This window comes from Amphiprion ocellaris, chromosome 13 (genome assembly GCF_022539595.1).
Source record: "Amphiprion ocellaris isolate individual 3 ecotype Okinawa chromosome 13, ASM2253959v1, whole genome shotgun sequence".
NCBI classification, from domain to species: Eukaryota; Metazoa; Chordata; class Actinopteri; family Pomacentridae; genus Amphiprion; species Amphiprion ocellaris.
Window position 1 is genome coordinate 2,058,490 of NC_072778.1, and position 19,590 is coordinate 2,078,079.

General features: G+C 39.4%; 1 protein-coding gene across 3 annotated transcripts in view; it reads left to right on the forward strand.

The window, feature by feature from the left end:
• The first annotated feature begins 5,190 nt into the window (after positions 1-5,190).
• The window catches only part of LOC111583752 (transcription factor COE3-like), a 188,745-nt gene continuing 174,345 nt past the window's right edge, over positions 5,191-19,590 (forward strand). For 2 of the 3 annotated variants that reach the window (XM_055016818.1, XM_055016817.1), the window contains exon 1: positions 5,191-6,018. In XM_055016818.1, the coding sequence (XP_054872793.1) occupies positions 5,885-6,018 (134 nt within the window). In that variant the 5' untranslated portion in view covers positions 5,191-5,884. The remainder of the gene's footprint in view (positions 6,019-19,590) is intronic. The other variant, XM_055016816.1, reaches the window with a different exon arrangement.

Here is a 19,590-nt window from a genome sequence, read left to right on the forward strand (position 1 = left end):
CACTAAAGCTCCGTTTTGACCCTGTGTTGGTGTTAATTATTTCCACCCTGAGCTCAAATCCGTTCTCTCTGCATGACGTGATCCCGCTTTACGCTGAAATGTCACTGTTTATTACCGATTGTTAATAATATGTGAGTCCTTCCCCGCTTTGAATGTCAGACGCACAATTAGCATTAAATTAGCGACAGCTTTAAGGTCACACTCGAGCTTGTTGTGTTAAAGAACCGCGCCGGAGTAAATCGTTCTGTTTAACTATCCAGATAATCCGACCCAAACTGTGTCCGTTCTGGATTCTCTCTAATGCCGCTCCAACAATAACGTGACTAACGGAGGCTCAGGAAAACAGTCGGTGATTTAAAAGCTTCTCCCAGCTGTGGGTGTTCAGTTTGACGTCACTCCTCGCCGCTAACCGGTTTAAATTAACCCCGAAATCAGAAAAACTGAGCTAAAAATCCAAAAACCGGCCGCATGTTTGGTGATGCATCTGTGACTCATGAGGGTTTCAGTAATTTGAGGATAATTCTGTTGTTTTTTTATCCCAGAAAGTTAAAGTTTTAGCTCACCGCTGGGTTAAAATACAAGAGTCTCCTCCGTTTTCTCACGTTCCACCTTATACTGCAGCAAATAGTGAAATAAATGACAAAGATAAGGTGACTGGAAGCACATTTGTGATGAAAAGCATCTCAAAACACAATTTAGATCCAGCTTAGTTGCTTTAAAACTCTATTTTTAAGAGAATAGAGGTGATATTTAAACTCATCTGCAGTAGAACTGACAAACACCTTCTCTCCTGTGTGCTCTGTTTAAAAAGTACAACTAAAAACGCAAAATACTTTATAAAACCTGTCATTTAGTTCAGACGGGCATCATGTTTAGGAATCTGTTGCTGCTGCAGGACCAAAAACTAGACAAAACCCTCCTCAAAATCAGCAGGTTTGGCTGCATATTTGGATAAAAAGTCTTGGGAAACTGATATCACAACTGGTGGTCATGGTTTAGGATTTAATAAATAATGATTTCCTCTATTTCTTTTTAGAATAATATTGTGTGTAATATTGGAAAGATGCTTTTTTTTGTGCAAATGAAGGAGATGCAAAGAGCTAGAGATCCCACTTTTAGTTGGAATTTAGTTCTGCTCTGCATGAATCTGTTCACAAAACTGAACAAAAAAAGCCCCAAACCCACATTTTTGGCTCCGTATTTGGTTAAGTCTTTAAAAAACTGGTGACATTCTTGGTTTAAGAAGACTATAGGATGCAATAAATGGTGATTTCCTTTATATCTATTAGCGACACACACCCTAAAAATACTTGACTTGCTTTTATTTGCACAAGAAATAAGGAAGAATATTATCTGTATTATTGGAAATAGGGTTGTTTTAATGCAATTGATGGATCCCACTTTTAGCTGTTATTTAGAGGAAAAATTGTTAAATTCTTGTCATGTTTCTACTCTGCAGGAATCTGTTCAAAAACTGAACAAAAACCCCCCAAAACCCACATTTTCAGTTCTGTATTTGGTTACATTTTTAAAAAACTAGGTGACATTTGTGGTTTAAGAAGACTAAAGGATTCAATAAATGGTGATTTAATCCTAAATAGTTCCTTCTGTGAATTGAATTCACTAAAAACTGCAGCTCTATATTGTTCCGATGATGTTTTCCAGGAATCACATTAATTTTAAATGGATTAGAAAAAGCAAATTTTAGCCATAATTCTCACTAAAGATAAAAAACAAAATTTCACGTCTGTTCACTAATGTTGTATTTAGCTACCAGCCTAAATTTGTTTTCTCTTGTTTTGCCTTTTAGGGGCTGAAAAGTTTGATTTAGTCAAACAAAAGCTGTAAATAAATACACATAACTGAAGAGAACGGCGCAAAACATGACACTGGATTGATTTATGTTCGGTTTTTACAGGAATAAAGAGAGAAAATGAGTCAACAAGCTCAGGTATCTGTAAGAAATAAATACAAAAACTGAGAAGAAAAGAAGTAGAAGAAAGGTATAAAATTACTACTCACTCAGAGGAGGGAAGGATTTAAGGAATAATTATAAATATGACCCAACAGTGACACTTTAACATGTAATTTCATGGCACTTATAGCCTTTTCCTAAAATCTAATTGTCTTTCTGAATAATTAAGTTGAATTCAGTGTTGCAAAAATCCCAAAATTTCCCAATTTCAGGCTCTTCATTCCACAAAAATGTCATCCAGAGGCTGTTTTTTATTCGACAATTTGATTATTATTTTCTAAGGATAAATAAATCCATGTGTGAAGCTCCTTTTATTTCACTCTTAAATCTCACGATTTCCTCTAAAAACGTCTCTTTAAAGTGTGTATAGTTTGGATTTGTGTGTGAGCTGCAGTACCGCCTCCCGTCCACTGGGGGGCGCCCTCTGTTTGCACACCGGACTCACCCGGCTTCATCTGCCGCTCAAACCGAATTTATTTCCATCGGAGGGATCGCAGAACAAAGTGCCATCTGTGTTTCGCACGTTCTCCTGTTTATTACGAGAGCCGGAATTAATAAAGTCATTAATTAAAAGACATAAAACAGCAGGTAAAGGTGCGTCTGCTGCAGGTTCCGCTCAGATTAGAGAACCCACTTTTAAAAAAAAAAAAAAAAAAACAGAACAAAAAGAAACGAGGCCTGTTGTCTTCTGCAGGAGGAAATCCTGCTCTTTTATTTTTCCTTAAGGTTCCGCTACGACCCGACCTGGCAACGCTTCCTAAACCCGGGTTCCCCAGAGGGTTCCCCAGAGGGTTCCCCAGAGGGTTCCCCGGCAGTTTTGAAGAGGGATGGAGGGAATCTGAGGGGGTTCTGGGGCTCCAGGAGCAATTGAAGCAGCTCTAGGTCGGCCTTGTAAGTGCCTTCAGCGGGTTCTAGTGTGCTTGGAGGAGATCTGCGGGTTCTCCAAGGCATATGTTTGGTTCCTCAGCGGGTTATGGTTCTCCGACGGACATCTGGAGGAGGTTTGAGGTGCTCTAAATAAGGTTTGAGGGCCTCTGGGGGGATCCGGGACGGGTGTTGAGGTTCTGAGAGGGTCCCTAATGACTGAGGTTCTTGAGGGGAGTTCCTGGAGGTATTTCTGTGGGGCTCCTGGTGGATTCTGGGTAATTATTAAGACCCTCTAGAGGAGATTTTAGGGTTCTTGAGGAGATGTTCACCAGTGTGTCTAAAGCGGTTCCAGATGTTCCAAGGCGTCTCTGAGAACCTCCAGGTGATCCGAGGACCTTTTCAGAGGCGGGGAATTAGAGGAGGATTTCCATGTTCACTTGAGGCCGTTTTAAGGAACATTTTAAAGGTTCCAGAGGAGGTTCTAGGATTATCTGAGTAGATTTCAAGGTTCCAGAGGAGGTCCCAGGATTATCCGAGTAGATCTGAAAGTTCCAGTGGAGGTTCAAGAATTATCTGAGTAGATTTCAATGTTCTAGAGGAGGTTCTAGAATTATCCAAGTAGATTTCAATGTTCTAGAGGAGGTTCAAGAATTATCCAAGTAGATTTCAATGTTCTAGAGGAGGTTCTAGAATTATCCAAGTAGATTTCAATGTTCTAGAGAAGGTTCAAGAATTATCCCAGTAGATTTCAATGTTCTAGAGGAGGTTCAAGAATTATCCAAGTAGATTTCAATGTTCTAGAGGAGGTTCAAGAATTATCCGAGTAGATCTGAAGGTTCCGGAGGAGGGTTTAGGATTAGAGTAGATTTTAAGGTTCCAGGGGAGGTTCCAGATTCATCAAAACCTAAAATAGCGTTTAACAGAAGAGAATCAATTTAAAACACCAAATAAAATAACATTAAATAGAATTAATGTCGGAGAGGAAACGCACCGATTCTGTTTCCCACAAGCTTTAAAAAATATTCCAGCAAGACTGAAAATTAATAAAATTAATGTTAATATAATAATTTGTAGCGTCAGTTTTATTGTAACGATAATTGTATTTATTATAAGCGCAGCCTGTAATTAAGGGCTAATTATGAAAATGATAAACCCGTATTTGGAGTGATGATTATTTCAGTTGCAGTCCTGGTTCTGGCCCGGCCCGTCCTCCTCCTCTTCATCATCTTCCTCCTCCTCAACATGTTCGCGGCGTCTCATTGACTTTTTCTCTCTCTGTGCGCGCAGAAAGTATTTTTCCAGGCTTTCCAGACGTTTCTGTTTCCCCGGAGGAAGGCAGCGGGCTAAAGGAGGATAAATATTTAATCAGCGCTGCTCTGGAGTTTTTGCTTAATTAGAGGAATTCTGCTCCTGCCACGGAGATGAACAGAAATGACTGCTGGAGATGTCAAATATCCCCGCAAACATCAAGAGCGATGATCAGAGACGGCCTCCAAATTATTATTACCGTTATTATTATTATTACCATCACCGCTGCTGCTCGCTTTAAATTAAACATATTTTACAGCGGTGTGAAATAAAACACTTGCATTAAAACACGGCTTATTAGCGGCTTTCCCACCCGGTGTGTGTGTGTGTGTGTGTGTGTGAGCAGAGCGCCATATGTCCGTGCGTAAAAAAAAAAAGCGCAAATTGGTGCCAAATTTGCGCGCCGCCCGTGTCAGTCAGCCTGAACGCCGGATGACAGAGGAGATTATTCCACATGAAACCAGTTAATCCCCCCAAAAGTCTGAAGAAGTCTGCGAGGCTGGAGGGGCTGAATACAGATCTGAGTTCAGCATTAGAGTCTCGTAGCGTGGATCTGGAGCGGGGCCTTGTGCAGAAACAGGCGCGGAAGGTTCGGATGTGGCGCTTAGTCACACTTTCAGGCTCACGTTTCTTAACCGGGAGTGACAGAAATGACACGGAAACCGGAGCCGGTGTCGGGAGTGACGGGATGGATGATTTGTGACTCGGTGGTTTTGAACCCGGGTTTATTTATACTCACCTCCCGCTCCGTCTAATCATTAAAACCCGCCTAAATGAAGCCCGTTCGCACCTCCAGCCCTCCTCCCGTTAACGGGGCCGGTTTAAAACTCCACATTCCGGCGTCATTTTTTTTTTTTTTTTTTTTTTGCCGAACACGCGGAAACCCTTATTTGGAGCGCGCCCCGAAAAAAAACAATGACACAACGCGAGAGTCCGGCCAATGGGACCGCAGAGGTGCGACCAGTATTCAAATGAGATGCCCTTATTTGGAACCGTCCCCGCCCCCCCGCCGCTCCACGCCGGTCCCCCGGGAACTCCAGAGCGCCGGACCCCGGGAGAAGGAGCTCTCCGCCGGGACAGAGGAGCCATAAAGAGCCGGGGAGGGAGGGGATGAGATTTCTCGCTGCCCAATCCCCCTTTTCCCCCGGGAGCCGCAGCCTTCCACGGTCCGTCCCTCCCTCTTGTTTGCTAATCATTTCATTTTACTCCTTTTTGAAGCGCTGGCTTGTTTTTTTTATCCCACTTTTCATTTTTCCACAATCCGCGGCTGCTCGCCTCCCTCTGATCCCCGGCTCTCCCCGCTCCGTTCTCCCGGCGTCAGGCTCTCCGGATCCCGGCTGATTCTCCTCCGTCTCTCTCCTCCTCTCCTCTCTCTCCTCTCTCGGCTCCTCTGAGATGCTCTCCCCGCTCTCCGCTCCTCTCTCCGCCCTCTTTTAACTTCACAGAGACGCCGGTTTAAAGCCCGGGCTGCTGCGAGCCGGGGCTGGGATCTAAAACAACCCCGGAGAAACCCAGAGGGATCCGGGGCTCTTCTCTGGATCAGGACCCGGTACTTTGGGGAAGCTCGCCCGTGTGTCCCCCCCACCCCTCCTCCTCCCCTCCTTCCTGCTCATCGCTCCTCTTTTCTCCACCTTAATCCAGGTGGTCCTTTGGCTTTTTTGAGTGGCGGCTACAGGGAGGATTATTCTTCTTTCTTGTTCCTGGTGAAGACAAAGCTCCCAGAAGGACACTTTGATGTTCTCCATCCAGGACAGCCTCCCCCGGGGGGCCCTGACCATGAAGGAGGAGCCGCTCCCCACCGGCATGACCCCGGTCCGCTCCTGGATGCAGGGCGCAGGGATTTTGGACGCCAACACAGCGGCCCAGAGGTAAAAAAAAATATCACAAAACCCAATGCAACTTTTCATCTCTGTGCTCGATGCCAACCGGTCGATTAGTGCCACAGTCAGAAAAACTCTGGCGTGGAGGTGAAAGTCGTGTTTTTGCATCCTCCAGTGAAGTGACACGCGTGGGGGGTTCAGTGGAGCCTGCAGGGCGAAACACGAGAAATTAAAGCAAAGTTAAACCAGAGTTCAAGCGCAGTTAAATGGAAGGAAAAATACAGAAGCATCCTAGGAAACAGAATAATGTGAAAACTTTCCATCTGTGCAGCGTCTTTAAAAACTCCACTTTAAATCGATTAAAAACTCAACCTGGTTCCGTTTGTAATTTGTGCAATCAAAAAACTATTAAAATAAAAACAAGGGATAATTAAATCACCCCCAGTCAGTTATGTTCTGCTAAAGTCCCACCGCTGCTCCGCTCCTCCTCTGGCCGCTCAGCAGCGTCTCTCCGCCGGGTTCGGGCTCTGCGGCTTCCCGATGTGAGCGGAGCGGAGCGGATCCCGGTGCGCCGTGTCGTTTCCAATCTTCACAAACCCAAAACGTCGAGTTGAAATAACGCTGACACGCTTCACGCCGCGGCTCCGATTATTCATTTAAACAAATCTGCTTCGCGGTTTGGTGCAGCTCCAACACGCCGCGCGTAAAAAGCGCAGAGGCGGCGGGAGGAGCGCGGAGCTGCCGCCGCCTCTGCGCCTCCTTTCCCCGGGATTCTCTGACAAATAAATCGAAAATAGTTAATAAACTACGATTTAATTAAATCACGCTGACATTTTCTCCCCTCTACAAGCAGTAAATTCTGGCGAAATTCAACATTTAAGCGATATTTTATTTATGAGAAACTCTGGGAGGAAATGAACCCGAATGTAAACTGGGTCACAGGTTAAATTAAAGAGCTGTGCGGCTTTTTTAAATAAACACTCACGCTAAAATAAGTTCATGTTTGATGCAAACGTTCGGCTCCACTTTGAAATAAATCGATCTTTTAATTTTAAAGCTTCACAGAGTTGGATAAATATTTTTAACGAGCAGCAGAATTCGAAGAGTAAAACAAAACACGCTGTCCGCAGAGTTTTTAAGTCTCCAAAAGTGTTTTATTTTTCTCTTCTCTCCAGTAAAACACGGCAGTAATGAGTTTAAAGCTCACGTGTGTCTCTGGGGGAGAAAACAGGTGAAATCTGACCGCTTTAGTGCAACTAATCAATGCAGCCTCGGGTTCAAATCAGCTGAAACACGGAGGGAGAAAATCCATCAGCTGTGAGATGAAGCTCCGAAAAACCTCCAGGATCCTGCAGCTCCTCTCTGTCTCAGCTTTAAAATGAATCCTCTAAATATTCTTACTTATCCTCTAAATATTATCTCAACCTGCAGAGATTTTTGTGCAGAAAAATTCTAAAAATCTGCAGCAATCTTCAGCCACATCCAGATTAATTAGCAGCTACTTAAACACATATTTTGTGCTTATATTTGATCCCAGAATCTCACTGCTTCCTGCATGTGCTTTAAAACCTGTCAGTAATTGTTTTCCAAATGCACTTTAACTTTTAATAATGTGATTATTTTATTATTATTCACCAAGAATGTCAAATAAAGTATAAAATGTAGCTATTTGTTTGGTTTAACCCATAAAACGACATAAAAATCAGCACCTGAGAGGCTGAAAAATTAGGTTTTTTTGCCATGTTTCCTTTAAAAATAGCAATCACTCAAATTTAAATGCATTGGTTTGTTTAAAATGTGTAAAAAGGAGCCTGGTGTGGTTGGAAGAGCTGCAGGTTTCCTCATCTCTGTGGGTAAACACGCTGCCCACTTACAGGTGATAATAAAGCGATGTTCTGTTACACATCTGCAGCTCTAAAACCTCTATGAGAAACAGACTCCGACCTTCGGTTTTAGGAGATAAAACTGTGGAAAACAAACCTCAGGAGGAGCCGCGGAGCAGAAATCGCTGTTTCTGTTCGACCGCTGGAGGTCGGAGGCAAACATCTGGACAGAAAGTACAATTACAAACCCACAAATCTGCAGCGCCAACATCCGACCCCCCGAATCCCTCAGATAAATCGCTGTCAGATTCAGGAAAAACTCCTTGCTGGAGGTTTTAAACCAAAATCAATGAACCCACGCTGAAGGGAAATGCAGAACATAAACCGTATTTAAGGAGTAAATGCTCAGTTTGGATGCAACTGAAGCACATTTAACCTAAAAACAGTCAGATTTTTATAGATTTCCGTTTTATTTTGCTGTTAATCTGCTGAAACTGTGACCCCCCTTGTGCCACATTAATGATCCAGATGTTTTAATAACTGCAGTGTGAAGCGCTGACTTTGTGTTTGCTGATGCTGCTGCTGAATCTATGGCTTTCTGCTGTTTGTTGTTTCCTTTTTTTGTTGTTTTGTGAGCTTTGTGAGGGTGCTGTTGCTGCGGGAAGCTGTAGAATCTCGCATGTTGAGACCGAAATCACGCTTTTTTTGTTTTTTCTGAGGATTCAGAAACTGTTCGATGTTGAGTGATTCCTCTTCCAGATGTGCGGTCGGATGTTGCGCTCGAAGAACAGACGAGCAGTAAATATAATAAGAGGAGACGGGGTGAAGTAAATAAAGCATCCCGACCTGCCTCCGGTGGATTTATTTAAGAGGTTTCATCCTGAAGCAGGTTTAAGTGAATTAAAATCCACGAAGAGCTTCATAATTTAAAAAATTAGACGGATAAATGATGAAAGTTGCAGAAATTTTGGCTGCAAATTTACAGATTTGTCGAGTTCTAATGAGGAGAAACTCACCAGAGGATTATTTAAGGTGTCGAATTTGACTTTTTTTAAAACTACAAATGAACCAAAAACCCGTGAAAATAAAAACAGAAATAATAGAAATGAAGTGTGAACATATAGACGAGGCATTTAAAGGCACATTTTTACACAATTTATTGACTAATCAGTGCAGCAGCTGTTTTATTATTAGTGGAGGAGTGTGTGAATGCGAACGACTTGACACACACTCAGCTGTGTCTTTATTATTATTATTATTATTATTAGTATTATTATTATTATTATATAAAGCATTAAATGCCATTTTTCCATCCGAGTGGCAATAATAATAACGTGTGAAAACATCCAACAGCTGAAATCAAGAAGTTCTGAGTCGCTGTGACCAGAAACGAAACCCAAACCTGCCTCAGGATTGTAATCTGATTACTTTCCTCTCGCTGTAGTTTGCTGCGTTTTACGATTTAACCTCTAAATGTTTTCATGAAGAGATTTTTCAAAGGAGATCTGGTGAATCGAACTGTACAAACGTGTAAATCGACTGTATTTTTAATATTTAAGCTGTAAAAATGTCGTTTTTAGTGTGAAATTTCCTAAATAATCAGATTTTTAAAGGATTGTTTGCGACGTAGAAGCTCTGAGGTCAGGAATAGATGATGATTGTGACGAGGATTTGATGCTTTTCTGCGACAGTAAACTGAATATTTCTCTGTTCTGGACTCGTTTGGACAAAATGAGACTTTTAAAGGCGATAGTTTGGACTATTGGTCGTTTTTACAGACAAATAACACACAACCTGACACAAAAACACATAAATCTCACTATATTTTTTGTTTATTAACTGTAAAATGTTATTTTAAGTAGATATCGGTGTTAAATTTCCTAAATATCCAGATTTTTAAAGGATTGTTTGTGATGTAGGAGCCCCGAGGTCAGAAATAAATGAGGATTTGATGCTTTTCTGCTACAGTAAACTGAATATTTCTCAGTTCTGGACTCTCGTTTGGCCTGTGGGTCGTTTTTACAGACATTTTTACAGATACATGACACATAACCTGATTCAGAAACATGTAAATCTAGCTATATTTGACTTTTTTTTTTTAAAGCCACAAACTGCAAATACACCAAAAACCTGTGAAAACAAACCATAAATAATAGTCATGAAGTGTGAAAATTTAGTAGTGTGATGCAAAAACAGTGGGTTATGCTGAAAAACGTGCAGTAAATAGTGTAACGGAGGACGTGTTTGAGCTGTAAACACACTGCAGGCACTTCTACGGTTACAGTCTGCGGAAAGAGACGCTGATATCGTGTTCCACAGTCTGTTTGTGATGCAGAAACGTGATAGTAGTGTTTGAACGGGCTGCGTTCACAAACCTGCTGCTGGATTCCAACACACAAACAGTTTTATTGTTTATTCCTGCAGCCAGATCATTTAAAATCCTCTTATTGATCAGTTATAGCAACTAAAAAAGAGTCGACTTGCTGAACTTTTCCGACTCATCGACCTCGAGGCGATTTATAATGAATCAGCGTTTGAATTTTACAGCTGTAGCTTCATTTTAAGGAGTGTAATAATAAAAGTTAAAGAGTCTTTTTTTTGTCTCCCACAAAGAAGAAAACATATTCTGAGACTCTCTTCCGGTGACGAAAAATGCACCTTTTATTAACATGAATCAGGTGTTAAATGTTGTCAAAGCAGACATTTCTTGTGCAGAAACCTCCTCCCTGGCTTCCTTCTTCAGACGCTCAATAGATGATAATAATGTGATATTTGGTGTGTTTTCACGGCGCCTCATAAAAAGCTTCTCAATCACAGCGGAAGTAGAAAACGAGCCGGATGGCGTCGCGTTCGGAGCGGCGCGTTTAGCAAACGATTGTGAAGCAGAAAGTGAAAATGCGTGTGTGTTTGAGGTGTGAAAACATTAAAAATGGTGATAAAAATCCTCAAGTTTCATCCTGAGATCGTCTCACAATGTTCAACCCTCACAACACGGCGAATCCTCTCGTTTACGAACCTTAAAACGGCCCTTAAATGCCTCATGAAGGACTCTTCAGTCTGATGAATGATTCAGAGACGGTTTTGAATCTTTTCAGGGTTTTTGTCTGCTGGTGTTGGAGGTTTTTCTGGATTATTTATCCGCATCAACAATGAAACCTCCTGATGACTGAGCGCTGATTGCAGGACGCCGGTTCGAATCCCGCATGGCGACGTTCAAACTGACGTCTGGCAGGAAAAGATCTGGGATTTGTGTTTCTGCACAGCTTCAGGACAAAGTTTTTCAGAGCTGAACAAACCGGTAGCTGCATTTTTACACTTTTAACAAAGCGCTGATTAAATAAAAGCATCTTAAAAACAGCCATCTGGCCAAATTACAGAAGTTTTATTTTAAAATACACTTTAAATGTCAAAGTAAAGCTAATAATTGTGCAGAAATAAGTGATATGTGACAGTTTATAGTGACTGGAACCTCTGCAGCACAAATCTGTATTCAGTTTTGAATTAATTCCTCTAATATTTGCTTTTTGGTTAAATCTTCATCATTTGAAACACTTAAAATGCATCCAGGAACTACAAAAAGCTACTTTTTTTGGGGGTCAAAACGGTTGTCGTCGTAGTTTGTGTGCAAAATCTGAATTTCTGCACAAAAAATGCCACAAACACTTGATTAAAGTGTATCTGCATCAACAACAACCATCTGTTTGTGGTGATTTAATGTTAGAATTGTCCAAAAATACATTCAGTAAAAGCTCAAACTGTCGTGTTGATGATTATAACGAAGATTTGAATCTTTTCTTTGGATATTTTTGGGTTCTGGACAAAATGAGGCATTTAAAGACGAGTCTTTGCACATTTTTACACAATTTATTGACAGATAATCACAGATATAATCAGTGCAGCAGCTGTTTTATTATTAGTGCAGGAGTGTGTGAATGCGAACGACTCGACACACACTCAGCTGTCTTTATTGATTATTATTATTATTATTACTATTATATGAAGCATTAAATGTCATTATTCTATCCGAGTGGTGGCAATAATAATAATAATGTGTGAAAACATCCAACAGCTGAAATCAAGAAGTTCTGAGTCGCTGTGACCAGAAACGAAACCCAAACCTGCCTCAGGATTGTAATCTGATTACTTTCCTCTCGCTGTAGTTTGCTGCGTTTTACGATTTAACCTCTAAATGTTTTCATGAAGAGATTTTTCAAAGGAGATCTGGTGAATCGGACTGTACAAACGCGTAAATCAGACTGTATTTTTAATATTTAAGCTGTAAAAATGTCGTTTTTAGTGTGAAATTTATTGAATAACCAGATTTTTAAAGAATTATTTGCGATGTAGGTCAGTAATAGATGACGCTTGTGACGAGGATTTGATGCTTTTCTGAGTCATTTTTACAGACAAATAACACATAATTTAATTCAAAAACACATAAATCTATACTTTCTATTTATTAACTATAAAATGTCATTTTAAGCAGGTGTCTGTGTTCAAAACCTTAAATATCTGGATTTAAAGGTGCATTTTGCTGCTTCTTGGGATATTTCAAAGGGAATCTGGTGAATTAATCTAACTATATTTTGTGTTTATTAACTGTGAAATGTTATTTTAAGTAGATATCAGTGTTAAATTTCTTTTAATATCCAGATTTTAAAGGATTGTTTGTGATGTAGGAGCTCTGAGGTCAGTAATAGATGATGATTGTGACGAGGATTTGATGCTTTTCTGCCACAGTAAACTGAATATTTCTCTGTTCTGGACTCTCGTATGTACAAAAGACTTTTAAAGGCGATAGTTTGGACTGTGGATCATTTTTACAGACAAATAGCACATAACTTGAATCAAAAACATGTAAATCTGACTATATTTTCTATTTATTAACTATAAAATGTCATTATAAGCAGGCGTCTATGTTAAAATCCTTAAATATCTGGATTTAAAGGTGCATTTTGCTGCATTGTGGGATATTTCAAAGGGAATCCTGTGAATTAAACGGTAAAAACATGTAGGTGTAACTTTATTTTCTGTTTTTAAAAGGATTTACCAGTGTTGACTTTGTTTAATATCCAGATTTAAGGGATTGTTTGGGAGGTAGGAGCTCTGAGGTCAGGAATAGATGACGAGGATTTGATGCTTTTCTGTGACAAACTGAATATTTTTCTGTTCTGGACTCTTGTTTCGACTGTGGGTCATTTTTACAGACAAATACCACATAATCTGATTCAAAACATGTAAATCTAACTACATTGGGCTTTTTTTTTAAAGCCACAAACTGCAAATAAACCAAAAACCTGTGATAACAAACCATAAATAATAGAATTGAAGCGTGAAAATTTTGTCGTGTGATGCAAAAACAGTCTGTTAATGCATATAACTGTGACATTTTATTTAATTTAGTCTCAGACTGGCTGTTGATTGACTTAAAAATCTTTATTTAAACAGGAGAATTTAATTTATTGATGATATGGATGAATGTTTTTGATTCATTGAAGGAAAAAAGCGATAGAATAACGTGTCCAAACTTTAACCTGAACCTTCCAAAAGTCGGATTATTAATTTCACTGTTAGTTGTTTTTTAGTGTTTAAACTGTTTAAAATAGAGAAAAATGTGCATCAAATGTCTTGTTTTTCTCTCAATCTCAAGATAGTCAGTTTCCCGTTACAGATGAGGGAAGAATTTAGACGGTTTTTAATGAGAAATCGTTGCAGTTTTTGTCTTTACATCTACAAATGATGTCAAGTTGTTTGTTTTTGCAGGTAAAATCACCACCTGCTGCTTTTTCATGCACGAGGCTGCAGTTTGCATTTATTTTAAAGACGTTTTTGGGCTTTTGTGGCACAGATTGAAGACTAACAGTCCCAGAACATAATCTTCAGCTGTAAAACAAGGTATCTGTTCTCATCGGACAGACGGTTGAAGTTCCTCGTAGCTTTTTTCTGCCATCAACTCGCCTCCTCCTCCTTGTTTCTGTCCTTTAATTGTATCAGAGAGCGACTTCTGCTGCCTGTCGTGTAAAATCTGGCGGCATTAATAAGAACAGAACAGAATAAAAAGCAGAAATGCTCAGCAGATGACTTGATTTGAGAGGAATTAATGCTTCTGGAGCGATTGTGGGGATGTTTTAGGGGAGAATCTGCACGGAGTGTAAGAAATTATTTAAAAAAAAAAAAAAAAAGATGCTTCTCGTGTCATAGAGCTCTGGCAACGACGTCCAGGATAGTTTTATTTTTAGCTTCAGATGTCGTCCTGCTGTAAAAATCTCCATATGTCTGATTTATTTTCCTTTTTGGTGTTTTATCTCCTGTTTTTTGGCTCATTTTGCTGCGAACATGTAATTTAAATGAAACCTTAAATCGGCGTAAAGGTCGCAGAATCCTCGTAGTTTTAGAAAATGAAAAACAGAGTTTTTGTGGAAGATGAGACGTTTTACGATGTCGAAGGACTATTAGTCTGAGATGAGCTAATTAAAAGCGACACAGGTCACATCGACACTTGGTTGCAGACTTTAAACATCTTTATCAACAGGATTTGCACCAGAAACAAGCAAAAAAAAGGCAAAAAGTGACATAAAATGAGGAAAAAACATCCTATATAGGGAATAAATCTGCTTTTCTTGAATGTAAATGAGAGAAACAAGCAGTAAAATCAGGCGTTTAATGAAAGATGTTTCAGTTTGTGATGAACTCTGAAGGAATAATTCTATTTTTCTGTCCTATCGAGTCAAAAAATGTGTATTTTCTTTAAATAAGTTTGCAAGTCTATGATTAAAATATGATCCTAAATCTTTGCTCTCATAATTCAGTTCTGTAGTTTTGACTTTCTGTCTTCAGATTTGTTCAGTTTGAGGTACTTTTTAAAAATAATAAACGTTAAAATTCTGTGTTTGCAGCTTCTGAAAAGAGAATGTTTTCTGGTTTGACAGATAAACTGAGTAAATTTGGACGAAACGAGACGTTGGAGGAAACATTTTTCACCCTTTTCTGATCTGAACCAATCCATCAATTGAGAAAATAATCAACAGATTAATCAAGAATGAAGATAATCATTCGTTCCTACTCTAATAAACACTCATGTACTATATAATAAACCAGCTGCTGCTCTTAATATCTTTGATTATTTATCAGTAAAATGAGTAAAAATGTTTACTTTACTGTCAAAGAAAAGCATCAGATCCTCGTTTATAATCACTATCAACACTATGAATAACGTGAATATTAGATATTTAACACCAACGCCTGCTTAAAGCGACATTTATTACAGTTATTTCACAGTTTGACTGAATTCCAGTTGATTAAATCAGCTCTTTTGCATCTTCATGAAGAGACTTTGAGGTTAAATCTTAAAACTCAAGTCAGACTTTGATGTAAAAGTGACTTTATTGTTCTGTTTTTTATAAATATGTTCCAATTTCACTGAAGCAAACCAAAATCTGGTTGATTTTATTTAACCTCGACAAGGTTTCTGGACTTTCTTGATAAATTACCGGTGATTTTATACCCTTTAAAGATGCTTCTGGAGGTTTAATCCTCGTTATTTTGAAGTAAAAGGGGACTTTTTAGATTCTGGTTGGTTAAGATACGCTGGAAATGGACTTCAATGTTCTGTTTGGTTTTTTTGTTAATGATCCTTAAACAAAACCAAAAGCTGAATGATGATATTTAACCTCGACCAAGTTTTTCTGGATTTTCTTGACAACCTTTAACACTTTGAAGACGTTTCTGGAGGTTTAATCCACATGATTAGATATAAAAAATGGACTTTTTGGACTCTGGCAGTTTAAAATGAGCTGGAAAAACACTTAAATCTTTCCTTCTTAATGAATATATTCTCATAATCTTAAGTAATAATCTTAATTTTAAGTCATTTCTGGAGGTTTAATCCTCATTATTTGAAGTAAACATGGACTTTTTGTTCTCTGACTGGTTAAAATGTGCTCCGTTTCCGTCTTGTCTTTTCATAAAACTTTTTATAAAAATCTTGAACCACATCAAATACTTGATGACATTATTTAACTTCAACAAGGTTTTTCTGAATTTACTTGACAAATTCTAAACACTTTAAAGATATTGATGGTCCTTTCTGGAGGTTTAATCTTCGCTTTTTGAAGTAAAAAATGTACTTTTCGGACTCTGGCTGGTTAAAATTAGCTAGAAATAGGCTTCTTTCTTCTGTCTTTATGTTTTTATATAAATATATTCTTGTAATTTTGATCCAAACCAAATACTGACTGACATTGTTTAACTTCGCCTCTCGATAGTCTTGATGAATATGCAGCGATCTTGAACACTTTAAAGACACTGATGGTCGTTTCTGGAGGTTTAACCTTTGGTATTTTAAGTAAAAATGGACTGTTTGGACTGAAATAAGCTGGACGTAGTCTTTATTCTTCTGTTTTTGTCCTGTCTTTTTATAAACATACTCTAATCTTAAACCACATCAATAACTGAGAGGCCTTTTTTAACATCAACAAGGTTTTTCTGGATTTTCTTGACAATCTTTAGCACTTTAAAGTCGTTTCTAGGGGTTTAATCTTCGTTATCTGAGTTAAAAAATTGAGTTTTTGGTCTCTGGCAGTTTATAATTAACTGGAAATAGACTTTATTCTTCTGTCTGTCTGTTGCTTTTTGAATCAATATATTCTAATAATCTTAAATTAAACACTGACTGACTACATTTAACTTGATCAAGATTTTTCTAAATTTTCTTGACGATCTTTAACACTTTAAAGTCGTTTCTGGAGGTTTAGTCCTCGTTATTTGAAGTAAACATGGAGTTTTTGAGGTCTGGCAGGTTAAGATAAACTGGAAATAGACTATATTGTTCTACTTCTGTCCTGTCTTTTTATAAATATACTGTAATAATCATAAACTACATCAGATATTGGGAGACATCGTTTAACCTCGACGAGGTTTTTCTGGATTTTCTTGATAAATTTAAACACTTTAAAGATGCTGATGGTCATTTCTTGAGGTTTAATATTCGTTATTTGAGGTAAAACTTGACTTTTTGTACTGGTTAAAATAAGCTGGAAAAAGACTTTATTCTTCTTTCTTTGTGTTTTTGGTTTAATAATGATTAAACCAAACCGAAAGCTGACTGCCATAATTTAACCTCGCCAAGGTTTTTCTGGATTTTCTTGACAATCTTTAGCACTTTAAAGTCGTTTCTGGAGGTTTAATCTTCGTTATTTGAGGTAAAAATTGACTTTTTGGACTCCGGCAGGTGAAATAATCCGCAGATTGTTTGCGGTTGTGTTGGAGTTGGAGTGTGTCGAGCAGATTTCCCTCCTGAGCAGAGTGAGCGATGCCGTCCTCCACGCCCTCCTCCGTCCTGAGGGGCCGGCGGGGTGGAGGTGGTTATGAAGTGGAGCCGCTCGGCTTCAGGTGAATAATCGGCGACCGGGGGATTCCCCACGTCGCCGTCATTCGTCATCGGCTCCAATCATCGTGGCTCGGCGCTCCCCGGCGGCGGGAGGGAGGTTGTGGGTTAAAAAAAGAAACAAGAAAAATCCCCATTTGTAGGGATGTGATGGATCTAAACGCTGAGAGACTTTTTAACTCAGCAGGATGATGGAGAGGTCAGCAGAGGCCTCGCCGTTCGCCTTTTCTCTCCTCAGAATAACGTCTCGCTGTGAGAACAAACCCTCCTCCTCCTCCTCCTCACTTACACACAATTAAACTCTCCTGAACGCCGCCTCGGAAACCTGTTAGATAATTAAACAGCCAGCAGACGCCTCGTTACCGGAGCTTCTCTGCGACACGTCGTCCTCGCTCCACCGCAAATAAAACGCTCTTTTGTCTCCTCTGCTCTCAACCGGCTTGGCTAATCAAAAAAAAACTAAAAAAAGCTGCAAACAATTAACCCGAGAGGAGCAGGCGGCCACGCTAATGTGTGACAGGCTAAAGGATGTTCGCTGCCAAACAGCTGACTCCAGGAAACCTGCAGCTGCCTTCGTCCAGCTCCATCCGTCCTCAGCAGAAAGTAAAATAAGGAAACATCACAGGGAAATACAAAAAACCTCCTTACATCTGAATAAACCAGAAACCAAACGGAGGCAGAGAAAAAAAAATGACAAAAAACACTTGGAGACGACTTCTAGAACAGAAAAACTCAGATTTACAGGGCCCTGAATGCACCACACACATACCACAGCTGATAAATATATATTAAAAAAGGAACTTTATGACAAATATTTATCTAAGATGCTGTTTGTTTTGCAGGTTAAAACAGCTTACTGTTTAAAAAAATCACAGGAAAATAAAGAAAAACCTCCTCGCCTCTGAATACACCAGAAACTAAACTGATTAAGAAAAAAAACCTGACTAAAAACACCTGGAGACGACTTCTAGAACAGAAAAACTAAGATCTACAGGACCCTGAATGCACCACACACATCACAGCTGATGAATGTTTAAAAATATAGAACATTATGACAAATATTTATGTAAGATGCTGTTTGTTTTACAGCTCAAAACACCTTAACTGTTAAAAGAAATCACAGGAAAATAAAGAAAAAAATCTTCTCTGAATAAACCAGAAAGCAAATGGAATCGGAGAAAAAAACTTGATGGAAAACACCTGGAGACGACTTCTAGAACAGAAAAACTCAGATTTACAGGGCCCTGAATGCACCACACACACCACAGTTGACGGATGTTTTTAAAAAAAAAACAACACGACAAATATTTATCTAAGATGCTGTTTTATTTATTCACTAAACTGCACTTAAAAAAATCTGCAATCTTACATTTTGTGTGCACGAGTTTCTTTTTCTTCCAACTGCTACAGTAACTGACAGTAATCTGATTACATTAGTCTGCCAGGAAGCTATTTGAACTATTAATGCATGACATCAGCTGATTTGTTGAACAAATTAAAATAAAAAGACCAGAATGACTCTAAAAAGACTCAGAACCGACTGTATTTATTCACCAAACTCCATTTGAAAGCTGTTTCATGTAACTTTGCTACCTCTGGTCAAATCCTCGTGTCGGTTTGTCGTCGCCACGGAAACATTAACGATGTCGTTCGATGTTTTGTGCGTCGACATCGTGTTTTTAGTCTCGGCCTTGTTGTCGAGTTCGAGGTGAAGCCGGCGAACAAACAGCTGCGGGAATTTGACGTCCGTGAAACCTCGTCTGCTTTTACACTTAGATGCATTTTCACACGTCGAACACCTCGCAGAAAGTACCAATTAGAACACACACACACACACACACACACACACACACACACACACACACACACACACACACACACACACACACGGTCAGGAGTGTGTGTGCGGAAGGCCCTCGGTCTAAAGACTAATTTGTTGGTAATTGCAGCATGACAGGAGCAGCCTCTCCAGCATCGAGCCGCCGTTTCCCCGAGCCAGTCGCCCTAATTAGGAATGACACGCTATTAAGGTGCACAAATGGAAACCAGTCGCTGGGCGTTCCCTCCCCGATGGCAGCCGAGCCCACAGCGGCCCGCAGAAACCTCCCACAATGCACCTCTGGTCTCACCTCACACCTCAAACCCACAGGAAGTAGAAGGAAAAGGGCACAAAATGAACACAGTCATGTAATCTGATTACTTTTAAATGACACGTAAAGAAGAAAAAAGATGTAGAACTGGTAATTTTTACTGTGGAGTTTGGTCGAATTTATTGAATCATCAAAAAAAAGATCTAATTTAATTTTGATTTGTTCACGCAGCCTCTGGGATGTAATCTGATTACTTTTAAATAACACGGAAGTAGCAAAAAGTGTTTCTCCAGAAAAAAAGATGTAAAACAGGTTAGTTTTG